Source organism: Ahaetulla prasina, chromosome 4, assembly GCF_028640845.1.
Source record: "Ahaetulla prasina isolate Xishuangbanna chromosome 4, ASM2864084v1, whole genome shotgun sequence".
Lineage (NCBI taxonomy): Eukaryota > Metazoa > Chordata > Lepidosauria > Squamata > Colubridae > Ahaetulla > Ahaetulla prasina.
In genome coordinates this window covers 40,294,932-40,307,699 of record NC_080542.1, presented here as the reverse complement: position 1 = coordinate 40,307,699, position 12,768 = coordinate 40,294,932, and the positions used below count along the sequence as shown (strand labels likewise).

Sequence of the window (12,768 nt, the reverse complement as noted above, 5' to 3'; positions counted from 1 at the left end):
AAAGATGTTATTCCTGTAAAGTGGCTTATATATGATAAGGTGCCAAGATAATGGTAAATGCCAATATCTTCGCGCTATCCTAAATATATAAAGGAGGGTGGATCAATATCTAGGAAGACCTTTTTTATGTTTTATATTTTTATTAAAGTTTGTTATGAGATAAAATGCAAATAACAAAATTAGGAAAAATAAAGAAGCAAAGAAAGAAAGAAAGAAAGAAAGAAAGAAAGAAAGAAAGAAAGAAAGAAAGAAAGAAAGAAAGAAAGAAAGAAAGAAAGATGTGGTGACTTCCAGCTTTTTTCAGTGGAGTAGAACACCCAAAAAATGTTACAGCCTCAACTTTTTGCTTTACATTTCTAACTTTTTCAACCCATTTCTACAACAAAGTCAATCTAGTCATCATAATCTAAAATTAAATTTTCATTTTTTTCTTCCAATTTCAAGCACAAAGTCCACAGGTGGTTTTCCACTAGGATCAAAATTAGACGGATTTTTCTCTTTAATTAAATGGTCAATTTTGCCATCTTCGCCAACTCCATCACCTTTACCATCCATTCTTCCATTGTTTGAATTAGTGTGTCTAATATCTAGTAAACCACGAGTAAAAAAATCAATTGGACATGTTAAAGGTTTCAACAGTAGTAAACACAGTGTACTTTCAGACATTAATTGGAATGCTCTTGAAGAGTAGATCATGTTATTAGCTCTTACGACAGGGATAATCTGCAGCCAAGCATCTGCTCCCAGTCAGATGTTCCTTCAGTTTGCCTGCCATGTTTTCATTTTAGTGTGTTCTACTTCACTCATTCTTCCCCTCCATAATTCAGCCCACTGCATTTCATACTCATTGGGCATATTCTCTCCTCACTAGATACGACAAGTTTCTTGTTCCCTTTAAAATGATGTTATTCAGAAGATCTCCGTGTCAACTGGATTTACCAACACATCCCCTTTAATATGATAAATTGGCTATGTCAAAATTGAAAATTTTAAGTTGAAGTTTTTCAATAAGCTGAAAAATCAGTTCATCGTTAGTTTATGTGACAGATAACTTTTTAAGGAGCGTGGCTGGGGTATGTGGTTCTGATGGAGGCACATACTTTATACATCAGCTAATTTTGCTATTAGGAGTAGCTGAAAAATCTTCTGCCATTAAGGCCAAAATAAAGCCCTACAGCTGTCTCAGGAGTTGGAGAAAAATGATCTAATTTTCTCAACATCTTTCCAGAATTGAATTCTCTTAGCCAGACATGATGCGGAAAGGGCCTGCTGAATGTCTGTCACCTCTGCAGAGATGAGAAATGATAGCACCTACCTTATGGAGTGCTGGCTGCCAGGAACTTTTTGTTTCACTATTCTTTCAGTTACAACTGCCTGTTGATGCCTATTTTGGTTTTTTACCTTGGTTTTTTGTAATTATGTTTTAGGTTTGGTATAAATTTGGGGTCCTCCTTTGGACTCATTTGATGTTTGAGTCCACTGGGTTTGGGATAGATTACTGTGAAAGAAAGTAAAATAAAAAACTGTCACATGAAGCTATCCTACTGGAAACAATAATTACCACTCTTGCAAAATCCCAGACCTCCGGTTTAGATTTTTAACTATGCAGCCCTCTCTTTTCTAATACCGGTGTCTGCTTTTTCTAAAGCCTGTCCCAATTTTGGTGATTTTGCTTCTAGGGGAGATATTGGGGCTTTTTATACTAATTCAGCACATTACCTGAACAAGAAGTGGACATACTTTGGTCAGTCTGCTTTAGTTAGAATAAGTACATAATTGGACACAAGATATAAACATTATTCTTAAAATGAGGTTCAAGTGGTAGAGAATGGAATACCACCCACACACACTTTTCCAAAAAACTTCATTCTTCCTGCTGACCCATTTTATTTTGTTAAGGGACAATTATTGTTGCATGCACATTAAACTAGTCAGCTTTTAGCTTAACATTTTTCTGCATAATTGAAGTCCTCTGAATTGTTCACATTTCCCTCTTATTCACAAGTGCACTGTCTGGGTTACAGAATGATTAGTACTTAGGAGAATAAATCACTGTCTATATATTGAATGTGGTCATCTACAATCACTTGTTTCTATCAGGAAAATATAGTGAGTTTTGGGCACATATCCAAGAATCTCTTAGAGTGTTTTTATATTTTTCAAGAACTAGTCAGCAAAGTAATGCAGAACTTTGTCTTCTTTAATAATATATCTACACCATGATTGCAGCCTAAGTTTTATATATTCTTCAAAGTCTTGAAAAAAAAATCAGAAAAGTTGAACATTTTGAAATTTAGCATTGAACTGACAAAATGACTCTAGCTGAACATCAGAGCAACTTTAGACACTGTTCTGATTCCAGCTGAACTCCATTTAAACTCTTTTCTTCTGACAAATCCCACATCTCTCCTAATGCCTTAACTTTGGATGCACCTTTCTTTCTTGCCTTCCATCTCTCTCTGGTACAACTCTTTGGTGGCCATGTTGAGATATGTATGCCATCAAGACCAAGCACTTGAAGTTTTCAATACAGCCTCTTGGCTAATGAGGTTACCAGCCAACATTACGACACAGAGGGCAAAAGAAGATCAATAATGTCCAGTATCTTACTTTCCAATCAGAACTTGCCAGTTTTACCTTGCCTTTCAGATGACAAGTGATCTGGCTTTAGTCCAGTGGTACCATCTGTGCTACACCACTAGGAAGAGCTGTGAGGGCCATGGTCCAGAAATAAAGTCATTGTTCCCACCTACCCATCTCTGAGAAGAGCTTGGGCACATTGTAAAATGAAATTGGGTTGGAAACTGTAAAAAGTAGTGTCTGGATCCCACAAATCCATGATTTCTTAGACAAGCACAATAAATTACGGTTTAAAAATATAGTAGCTGAGTTTATACATCAACCCAAAATTACCACATTAATGTTTAATATTATGCATGATAATATTACTGACCTGTGATCACTTCTTGAGTTTTGTGACCAGGTGGAGTTTGGCTGAATGTTCCAATGGCCTGCCGCTTTATGTCAATCTGTTTTTCTCTTCCTACCTTTCCCAGACATACCTGGTACATCTGTTAAAAACTGTCCGTCTCCTGCGCTTGCTCCGCTTGCTCCAGAAACTGGACCGCTATTCCCAGTACAGTGCCATGGTCCTGACCTTACTCATGTCCATGTTTGCCCTGCTGGCTCATTGGATGGCTTGCATCTGGTATGTCATCGGCCGGCAGGAGAGCAATGACCCTGTGACCTGGGACATTGGTGAGTTTAGGGTATGATTGGGAAGCCCTTGTCATATAAATCCTGGTGCATTGCACCAAACAGAATCAAATACATCTCTTCACAGAATTCATAGTCAGGACATTCCGTATTCCAGAAAGATAGAATATAAACTTTTCAAAGAGTTTGAAAGAAATGCAACATTTAGACTAGATTAGAGCTGGAAGGGACATTGGAGGTCTTCTAGTCCAGCCCCTTCTTAAGCAGGAGAACCTATACTATCTCAGATAAATGGCTCTCTAGTTTCTTTGTAGAAACCTCCTGTGATGGAGCTCCCATGATTTCTGAAGGCAAGCTATTCCACTGGTTAATTGTCCTCACTGTTAGGAAGTTTCTCCTTAATTCCAGGTTGCTCCTCTCTTTAGTTAGTTTCCAAATATTGTTTCTTGTCCTGGTCTCTGGTGCTTTGTAGAATAATTTGAGCCCCTCTTCTTTATGGTAGCCCCTCAAATTAGGGCACTGGTTTGGAACCACCTTTGCCCTGCTTGTGCCAAACAGTGGCAACATAATTTAGTTTAATCCAGGGAAAAGCAACTTTGGAGCATAAGAATGTTAATGCTAGTAACACCAAAAACACTTCATGCTTGCACATAGAACAGTGGTGCAACTTTTATTATTATTCATTTATTTATGGTCAAAAGACCCCAAACAAATTGGAAACATAATCTAAACTTGACATTGAATAACAAGTAAAATATTTAATAAATAATATATCATACACTTAAAACCTCAGGTCATTAATTTGTTACTAAAACCATGTTTTTATAGTCAAAAATTTGTCTGTTGCCATTCTAATTTTACACTGTAATCTACAGCCATTTTGGTATTATGGTTAAAATGCTGGCCTAGAAACCAGGAGTCTGTGAGTTCTAGTCCCACTTTCAGCATGAAACCTGACTGGATGTCTTTGAGCCAATCACTCTCTCAGTCTAACCTAATTCACAGGGTTGTTCTTGTGGGGAAAAAGGGAAAAAGGCGTATTATGCAAGTTCACCACCGAGATACTTAAAAAGTAACAAAGGTGCGATAAAGATATAATAAATATATTTTAATCTGCAAATGATATTTTTACATATTCCTGGCTTAAATTTAAACAGGCCAGATAACTTCCTGCTGGAGACTGTTATAAAATTCACAGTACAATAAAAGAATGATCCACCATTCCAAGATCAGCATCATTACAGAGATAAAATCTTTGAAAGATGGGAATTTTTAAAAATCTACCATATAGCATATTCGATGGCAACACATTTAAACAAGTTTTGAAAATAATGTTCTGTGTTTACTACAAAATAGAAGCTATTCAAATATTTAGGGAGTTGAAAAATATATATATAATTATTTCCAAATGTTGCTGAATGATCCCATAGCCTTTGCTTTCATAATCAATTCATGGTCAATGAACTGCTGCTGACATACCGCTGAAGAAAAAGTGATCAGAATCAATGCCAATCTAACTAATATTTTGAGTCATCTGTTTAAACCACATATTTACAGAGAATTCATTTGGAGAATTCTTCCTTATTTAAGAAAGATATATTTGTCACCAAATTATAATAGTGCTAACCAAATTTTGTTATCAAAGGGCATTGTCCAGTTTCCAAGAAAATAGCAGACTTTGGAACATAGTATAGGACACTTAAAAGATATTTTTAAAAATTCACCTGCAGTTGTGTTATGCTGTTATTGGCAAATATGATCCAAACTGGAGTTCTATATAAAATTTGAGATGCAATATTGGCATTAAAAACATGTATTACTGCATGAACAAATCTATATTTTGAGTAAAAATATTGAAAGCAAGGCTATCATAATAGATTTTGCTTTCAGAAGTATTGCCTTATAATGATGTTGCCAAGTTAGAGCATGGTTAAATAAAATTCTCTACAGCCTTACCAGGACACAATCAACAATAAGCTATTATAACCCAATTAAACCCTAGATTTTAAAGAGCACAAGGCACTTAAGGCAGGGAGGGAGGACTAGGAAATTTCCATTCTCTCCTAAACCCAGAGACTAGCAATAGCTTATTTATAACTCGTTCATAACTAGTGATAGACCAGGTGAGTAATGGAAATAGAGACAACATATGAAGACTTTTCCCCTCATTTATGTCTCACCATTTGCCTTAGTAAACAAATAGGCTCATCAGCACAAAAAAGATGATGCCAAAAAAGAAGAAGAAGAAGAGTTGTGGTGGCAAAATGGTTAGAATGCGGTATTGCAGGCTAATTCAATGAGCTAATTCAGCTCATTGCCAGGAGTTCGATCCTTACCGGCTCCAAGTTGAATCAGCCTTCCATCTTTCTGAGATTGATAATATGATGACCCAGAATGTTGGGGGTATTATGATGACTCTGTAAGCTACTTAGAGACGTGTGTAAAACACTATGAAATGGTATAGAAGTGTAACTGCTATTGCTATACAGTCTTTGAAGAGTGATCTGGAGAATCAAAATTTTACTATACTCTGAGTGGGACTTTGCAGGGAGTGTGTCAAAATCTTCCACATGCCAAAATTATTATTATGATAAAAGTCCTCCCCATTTTGATCAATTAAAATATGGAATTTTTAAAAAATGATGATTTAGCATTTAACTTGCTATTCTGCTTTGGCAAGAAAATTGTTTAGGGCAGACCTCTGAGGCTTTCATCTTACGAATCTCAAGTCCTAAAATGCCATATTATATTTAGCATAGCCTTGTAAAACTTTTGGTGTGTTTACATGTTGACTTTATCAATATGGTTTGTTTAGCTTGTCATGTATGAATGCAAACAATTGTAATTTTTCTAACAAGCCATGGTCAAAATGTAAAGCCAAAGCATGGTAAAAAATAAAACAGAACTTAAAACAATGTGTAAACCAGTTCAATATAATATAATATAATATAATATAATATAATATAATATAATAATATAATATAATATAATATAATATAATATAATATAATATAATATAATATAATATAATATAATATAATATAATATAATATAATATAATATAATATAATATAATATAATATAATATAATATAATATAATATAATATAATATAATAACAACAGAGTTGGAAGGGACCTTGGAGGCCTTCTAGTCCAACCCCCTGCCCAGGCAGGAAACCCTACACCATCTCAGTCAGATGGTTATCATCATCAGAAGCTTTCTTTGATGATGTAAACATTTTTTTTAAATTTGCATTTATATCCCACTCTTCTCCGAAGACTCAGGGCGGCTTACACTATGTCAAGCAATAGTCTTCATCCATTTGTATATTATATACAAAGTCAACTTATTGCCCCCAACAATCTGGGTCCTCATTTTACCTACCTTATAAAGGATGGAAGGCTGAGTCAACCTTGGGACTAGTACTTTTAAAGTACTATGTTAAGATAAAGCCAAACAAATTACATTTCAGTTTTAAAAATGACCCTAGTCATATAATCTCTGAACTATTGTCTACCCAAGAGGATTAACCCATCATTCTGCCCAACAGGCTGGCTCCATGAATTGGGCAGACGAATTGAGTCCCCCTATGTCAACATCTCTGTGGGTGGACCATCCATCCGCAGTGCCTACATTGCCTCCCTGTACTTCACCCTCAGCAGCCTGACCAGCGTAGGCTTTGGCAATGTCTGCGCCAACACAGATGCTGAGAAAATCTTTTCCATTTGCACCATGCTCATTGGTGGTAAGTACATCCTGGGTGTAGACATGCATTTCTTCCCTTCTGTCCTAAAAGGAGAAAATTTGGCACTGGCATCTAAAACCATCTTTTCCAACTTAGATATTTGGACTACAACTTCCCCAAATTCTCAGACATGATTCCAACTATGCAAGGGCAGTTGTGAGAAAAAAAGAAAGTGAAGATCTATTAAGTTGCATCTCAATGGTTAAATTAAGTGTCTATGATCTGAAACTTTATCTTCATTTTAGCAAGGAGAAAAAAAAATAGGGGCTATTCCTTTCATGCCATCTTTGCAGGCTGGTTTCCTTGAAGCAGGTCTTGTAACTGTTGGAAACAGGGCTCCTATTAGAAGGATTATTCACCATATCCAAATATCCTCCTTTCTCCTCCTTGCTTCAGCTCTGATGCACGCCGTGGTCTTTGGCAATGTGACAGCCATCATACAACGCATGTATTCACGACGCTCTCTCTATCATACCCGCATGAAGGATCTCAAGGACTTCATCCGTGTCCATCGCCTGCCCCAGCAGCTGAAGCAGCGTATGCTGGAATACTTTCAGACCACGTGGTCTGTCAACAATGGCATTGATGCAAATGAGGTGGGGCAACTCATTCACTGAATCTTCTAGAGGGAGATTGGGAGGGAACATTGTCTAATGGCTGAAGAGGACAGCGAAGGCCTGAATTTCTGACCTGTTTATTTGCAAGAAGGAGCAGATTTCACAATCTCAAATATCAAGTCAGTAGAATAGGACTTGATGGATTGCAAGAGTCCTCTAATTGTGAAATCTTTAGGATATAAAAGATTGCTATTGAAATGATACAAATTCAGAGAAAGGCACTACTTACCTTGCGCATCACTGGTTTATTTTAATATAGCTTGCACAAAATAACTTTTTCCCACATCAGCACATTACTCTTTAGCCTCTTTTAATGTGTCCAGACTGTACTATCAGTTTGCATTATAGTAACTGTGAAACAAACCCTGTCTGGATAATGGAAACATTTTCTTTTTGAAAATGTTACTACCCAAACCTTGGCTTTTTAAAAATGTCTGAGGTAAGCATAATTTAAACAAAGCCCTAATTTTGGAGACGTGAGAGAGAAAATGAAAGCAGAAGACAAAAAGCTTAGAAATGAAGCTGCCAAATCTCAGGATTTAACCCAGTTAAAGATACAAAGTAGACTTTAATTTTGCTTTCAGTAGCCTTGGCGGTTCGGAGATGCGTGGACTTCAACTCCAAGAATTCTAGGAGTTGAAGTTCACACATCTTCAAACTATTAAGGTTGAGAAACACTGGCTTAGAGCAATTGTAATGGAGGAAGAGATGTTGCATTTTTTTACCTGGAGTGAAAGCATCTTTTGAGAGAGGGATTTTAGACCAAGAAAACAGCAAAAAGAAGAATTAAAAAGTTTTCTTCCACGATAGTTGTTCCCATACCTGCACCCCACTTCAGTTATTTTTTGAGGAGTCAAAACTTTCCAAATTGTTTGCTTTACCCTTCCAAGTCTCTTCTGATCAAAATGTAATCATTCCTGCTTCACATCTCTTTGGATAATTGGGTTTTCAAGGTGAAGAGATGAATGGGTGACACATTATTCTCTTTTTGGCTTCAGAAATGTAATCTATTTGTCCAGGGTTTTCCTGCCATTTTTTCCCCATGATGAATTTACTAGACTCCAACATTTATACCCCCATCCAAGTTTTCCCCATCCCATTTCTTGGATTCTGGACTATAGGTTTATATTTCTTATGCTTTTGTCCCTGAGCTTTCATAGTTTTCATCAACCCCACACAAGGGAGAATAAAATCAGCTGCTCCTTATTCATTTATTTAAAGCACTTTCAATCCCATCTGTCATATGAAAAATGGATTAAAGGCAATTTAAAAAAAAAAAGCTCCCTCTCAGTATAAAAGAAGGAGGGAGGTGGAAGGAAATGAAAAATAGAACCCATCAAGCTTAAGAACAGGTTCTTAAACAGTAACAATGATTTGTGTATCAGATTTTCCCACCCAGTGTGTGTATGTTCAACTTTCAGCAATGGCTCTTTCTTTCATTGCGATTCAATGAAAGAAAGAGCCTGATCTAGCTGATTTTCTGAAAAGAATGATGGAATCACCTGCATCTAATTCCAGCTACCACTGCAAAATATGACAATTGCCTATCAGTTATCTCATTGATAAATGAATGAATTGGCCTCAACCGATGGGAAAGAGCAACTGATAGTTTAAACAAGCTGGAAGTAATTGAAGTTAAAGCTTTGCAGTATGGGAGAGTACAGAGTAGCAGTATTTCTTGGTCTTGGTAACTCTAAGATGTGTGGATTCTACCTTCCAGAATTGCCCAGTCCTTTCACTCAGGAATTTTGGGAATTGAAATTGACACATCTTAAAGTTACCAAAGCTGAGAAACACTGGTGTAACAGTAAATGTAATTAACACAAAACTCCATGCTTCTTCTCGCCTTTTCTCTGTAGCTTCTTCATGATTTCCCAGATGAATTACGGGCTGATATTGCTATGCATTTGAACAAGGACATCTTGCGATTGCCGTTGTTTGAAAGTGCCAGCCGTGGCTGCCTGCGGGCTTTATCCCTGCATATCAAGACCTCATTCTGTGCACCTGGAGAGTATTTACTACGTCAGGGAGATGCTCTGCAAGCAAATTATTTTGTGTGCTCAGGATCCTTTGAAGTCCTCAAAGACAACATTGTGCTGGCCATTTTGGGTAAGACCCAGGAAGAAGAGTACAGTATACAATACAGCATCCATTTGGGCAGGGAGTGATAGATTTTGGGTCGGGGTACAATGGGGACTAAGCAATGGTCCTGATTTGGAGCTTGTTCTTATTTCCTTTTAGCACAAAGACACTTTCCAAAACCTTTTTCCAGAGGCATTTTCCTCATGACATTGCCTCCCTCTCATTGTAATCCCATTAAGTCCATTCCATTATTCCAATGTAGAAGCAATGTATTCTTACTTCTTTTGATACAAAATTCTCTCATGTGGACTATCTATGATACCTTGGGGGGGGTGTAGAAATTGCAGGTGATACTGTTAGGTCCAATGTTCATTTGATCCTACAAAACTGCTGCAGAAACACCTCCACATCCAATTGTTGGCTCTTTTGGCTTTGACTGTGACATAGACCAGGCACCTGATCTTTTTTCTTTATAGTGAAATATTGAATTCTTTGGAGATCAGCCAGCAATTCTTCTATTGCTACATCTGATATTATGTTTCTGGGTGTACACTTCAGAGATCATAAGGCAGGGAAAGTGAGACAGACTTCCATAACCATGGGATAAGGGAGCGGAGAGAGTGCGAAGTGTTTTTAACCCACAAAAATGATGAATGGAGGAAACTGATTCCAAGAAGGAGAAGGAAAAGATGATCCAGAAGCAAAATAGCATTGAAGGCTCTTGGATTTGGGATCTTCTCCTCTGTACTCCAGATTTGCTCTTCTGGTCACTTAGGCAGGTTTGGGGCTGGGAAATGTTGTTTGATATCATTACAGGAGACTCTCATTTCTCTGACAAAATTATAGAATTTATGGGAGTATGAATATACTCCCATATAAAGAGAGCGGAAAAAATCAAATGTATACACTCACTCACTCTCTCTCTCTCTCTCTCTCTCTCTCTCTCTCACACACACACACACACACACACACACACACACACGACTGATAATCCTGTCAGAAGAATGCAGATATTTTTATAGGAAACAAAAATGAAGGACAGATAAATAGAAAAGAAGTAAGGCTTGAATGCCCAGTGTTCAGGGATACAACAGGTGCCTGTTTTTCCCATTAGCTGGTGACAACTGGAGAGCACAGTTGCGACTGCTTTGGTGCTATCTTGAACAAAATTATGTCCAAGCTGCAAAATTATTTGGTTTATTGTTAATCTATGGTTATGGTAATCTATGTTGGCAGCACAATTTATATCAATATACTTTCCTCCCAATTCAAGGAAAGGAGAAAGCCTATTAATATCACAATTGGAAAGTTATAGACAATGTAATTGAATGATGAGTTGGTTTGCTGGGAAGTGAAGTTCAGCAAATGGTTAAACTACTCTTTGAACTCTTTGACAAAACAACAAGTGGGTGCCAGGTATCCATTTTAGACATTTATATTCTCTAACAAGTACAAGAACTCACAGAACAAGGCTTGAGAAATCTGTCTAGCTTTAGAAAAGCCATTTAAAAGCGCAAATCTGAAGAAATGGATGTGTGAATCCAGCCCATTGGTGCTTATTCAATACACCTTCATTAAATAAGCTGTAGCTAGCATGATGTGTGAACTCAGTCACCATCTAGCAAAAGGCCAATTTCAGAATTGATTCAGAGCACCAGCAGACTCCAGATGTGTTGACAGTAATGTCCAGAGTTCCTAGCCACCATTGGCAGGTGTGGGAAGGGAAGAGTTCTGTATAATAAAACAAGGTCAAATTTTCCTACCCAAGTTTTTAATGCTTTGGGGAGCTATTATGTGAAACAAAAAACTAATATTGTCTGAGGAAAACTTGTTTCTTGTATTTGTTTCCTCTTTTTTGTAAAAATGAAATTGTAATAAATATTTCCCACAGATGTCAATCTGTTTAGCATAGTTATGGAAAAGAGTGGTAGGAACTAAGAAAGCAGGCAATTTAGAGCGATTACAATTATTATAAAAATCAAAAAGAAAGAATAACAAAACAATCCATCTTCAGCAGGCAAAATTCTTGTCCCAAGGTCCAGACATTGTCTGCATTCATACTTTGTGATGAATTGCAATTTAACTATGGAATGCTTTAGCAACAGTGGCCTAAGCTCACACATTCCATTAAGTCATCAACCATGATTTACATAGTACAGAGGATAGTCCAAAACTCTAAATGAAAACCAAGCAAATTATTTGATGGCTTTGCATAACTTGTGAGCCAGTCATTCTATGACTTTCAAGTATTGTTTGAGTATATAAAGGCAGAGGCTGCAAGAGCCTCTCTGCCTCCCAACCCATTCATACATATCCCAAACCTTGACTTTTTGTAGGTAAAGGAGATCTTGTTGGTGCTGACCTGCCCAGTAAAGACCAAGTCATCAAGACCAATGCAGACGTTAAGGCACTGACCTACTGTGACCTCCAATACATCAGCCTACGTGGACTTTTTGAGGTTCTGGAATTGTACCCTGAATATTCTGCCAAGTTCATGGCAGACATCCAGCAGGACCTCACTTTCAACCTACGTGAGGGTAGTGAGATTGAGGTAGGTGGATATGGATGACATTTCCCTATGCCTCTAGCTCTTCATTTTGGCAGAGTGAGTCATTCCAAGTGAAGAACATTGGACTTCCACAGGAATTTTCTTTGTCCAAGCCACTAGAATCTGTGCTTCCAGTCTGACCACTCTGGAAGGGCTCTTCTATGTATGATGGAAAGGAAGTTCTCTGCTTCCTTTATATTTTGTCTTTACAGATTTATGGAAGTAGAACAGGAAAGGGGGATTTGATTTTATTCCATGTCAGCTCCAGTCTGGTTACCATAGTTATGCAGACCATCGTTTCTCAGCCTTCACAACTTTGTGATATGTGGACTTCAGCGCCCAAAATTCTCCCGTTAATATTCTTGGTTGCTATTCTCACAAGCCAACAAAATGTTGGAAAGAAATTACATACAGTATATAAGTCCATTCCCTTCTGGTTATGTTATCCAGAGCAAAGCATGTATAGCCCACTTTGTTTCCTCATGCACAATTTACAGATATAGATATCAGATGCAGAGAGACTAAAAACATCCATAGATTAATACATTACTTCATTAT

The 12,768-nt window shown here is 37.2% G+C and overlaps 1 protein-coding gene across 1 annotated transcript in view; it reads left to right on the top strand.

The window, feature by feature from the left end:
* KCNH4 (potassium voltage-gated channel subfamily H member 4) overlaps nt 1-12,768 on the top strand; it is a 62,028-nt gene that overhangs the window by 28,810 nt on the left and 20,450 nt on the right. Inside the window, exons 7-11 of the mRNA XM_058181768.1 lie at nt 3,057-3,258; nt 6,769-6,963; nt 7,360-7,559; nt 9,440-9,689; nt 11,999-12,213. Of these exons, the coding sequence (XP_058037751.1) occupies nt 3,057-3,258; nt 6,769-6,963; nt 7,360-7,559; nt 9,440-9,689; nt 11,999-12,213 (1,062 nt within the window). The remainder of the gene's footprint in view (nt 1-3,056; nt 3,259-6,768; nt 6,964-7,359; nt 7,560-9,439; nt 9,690-11,998; nt 12,214-12,768) is intronic.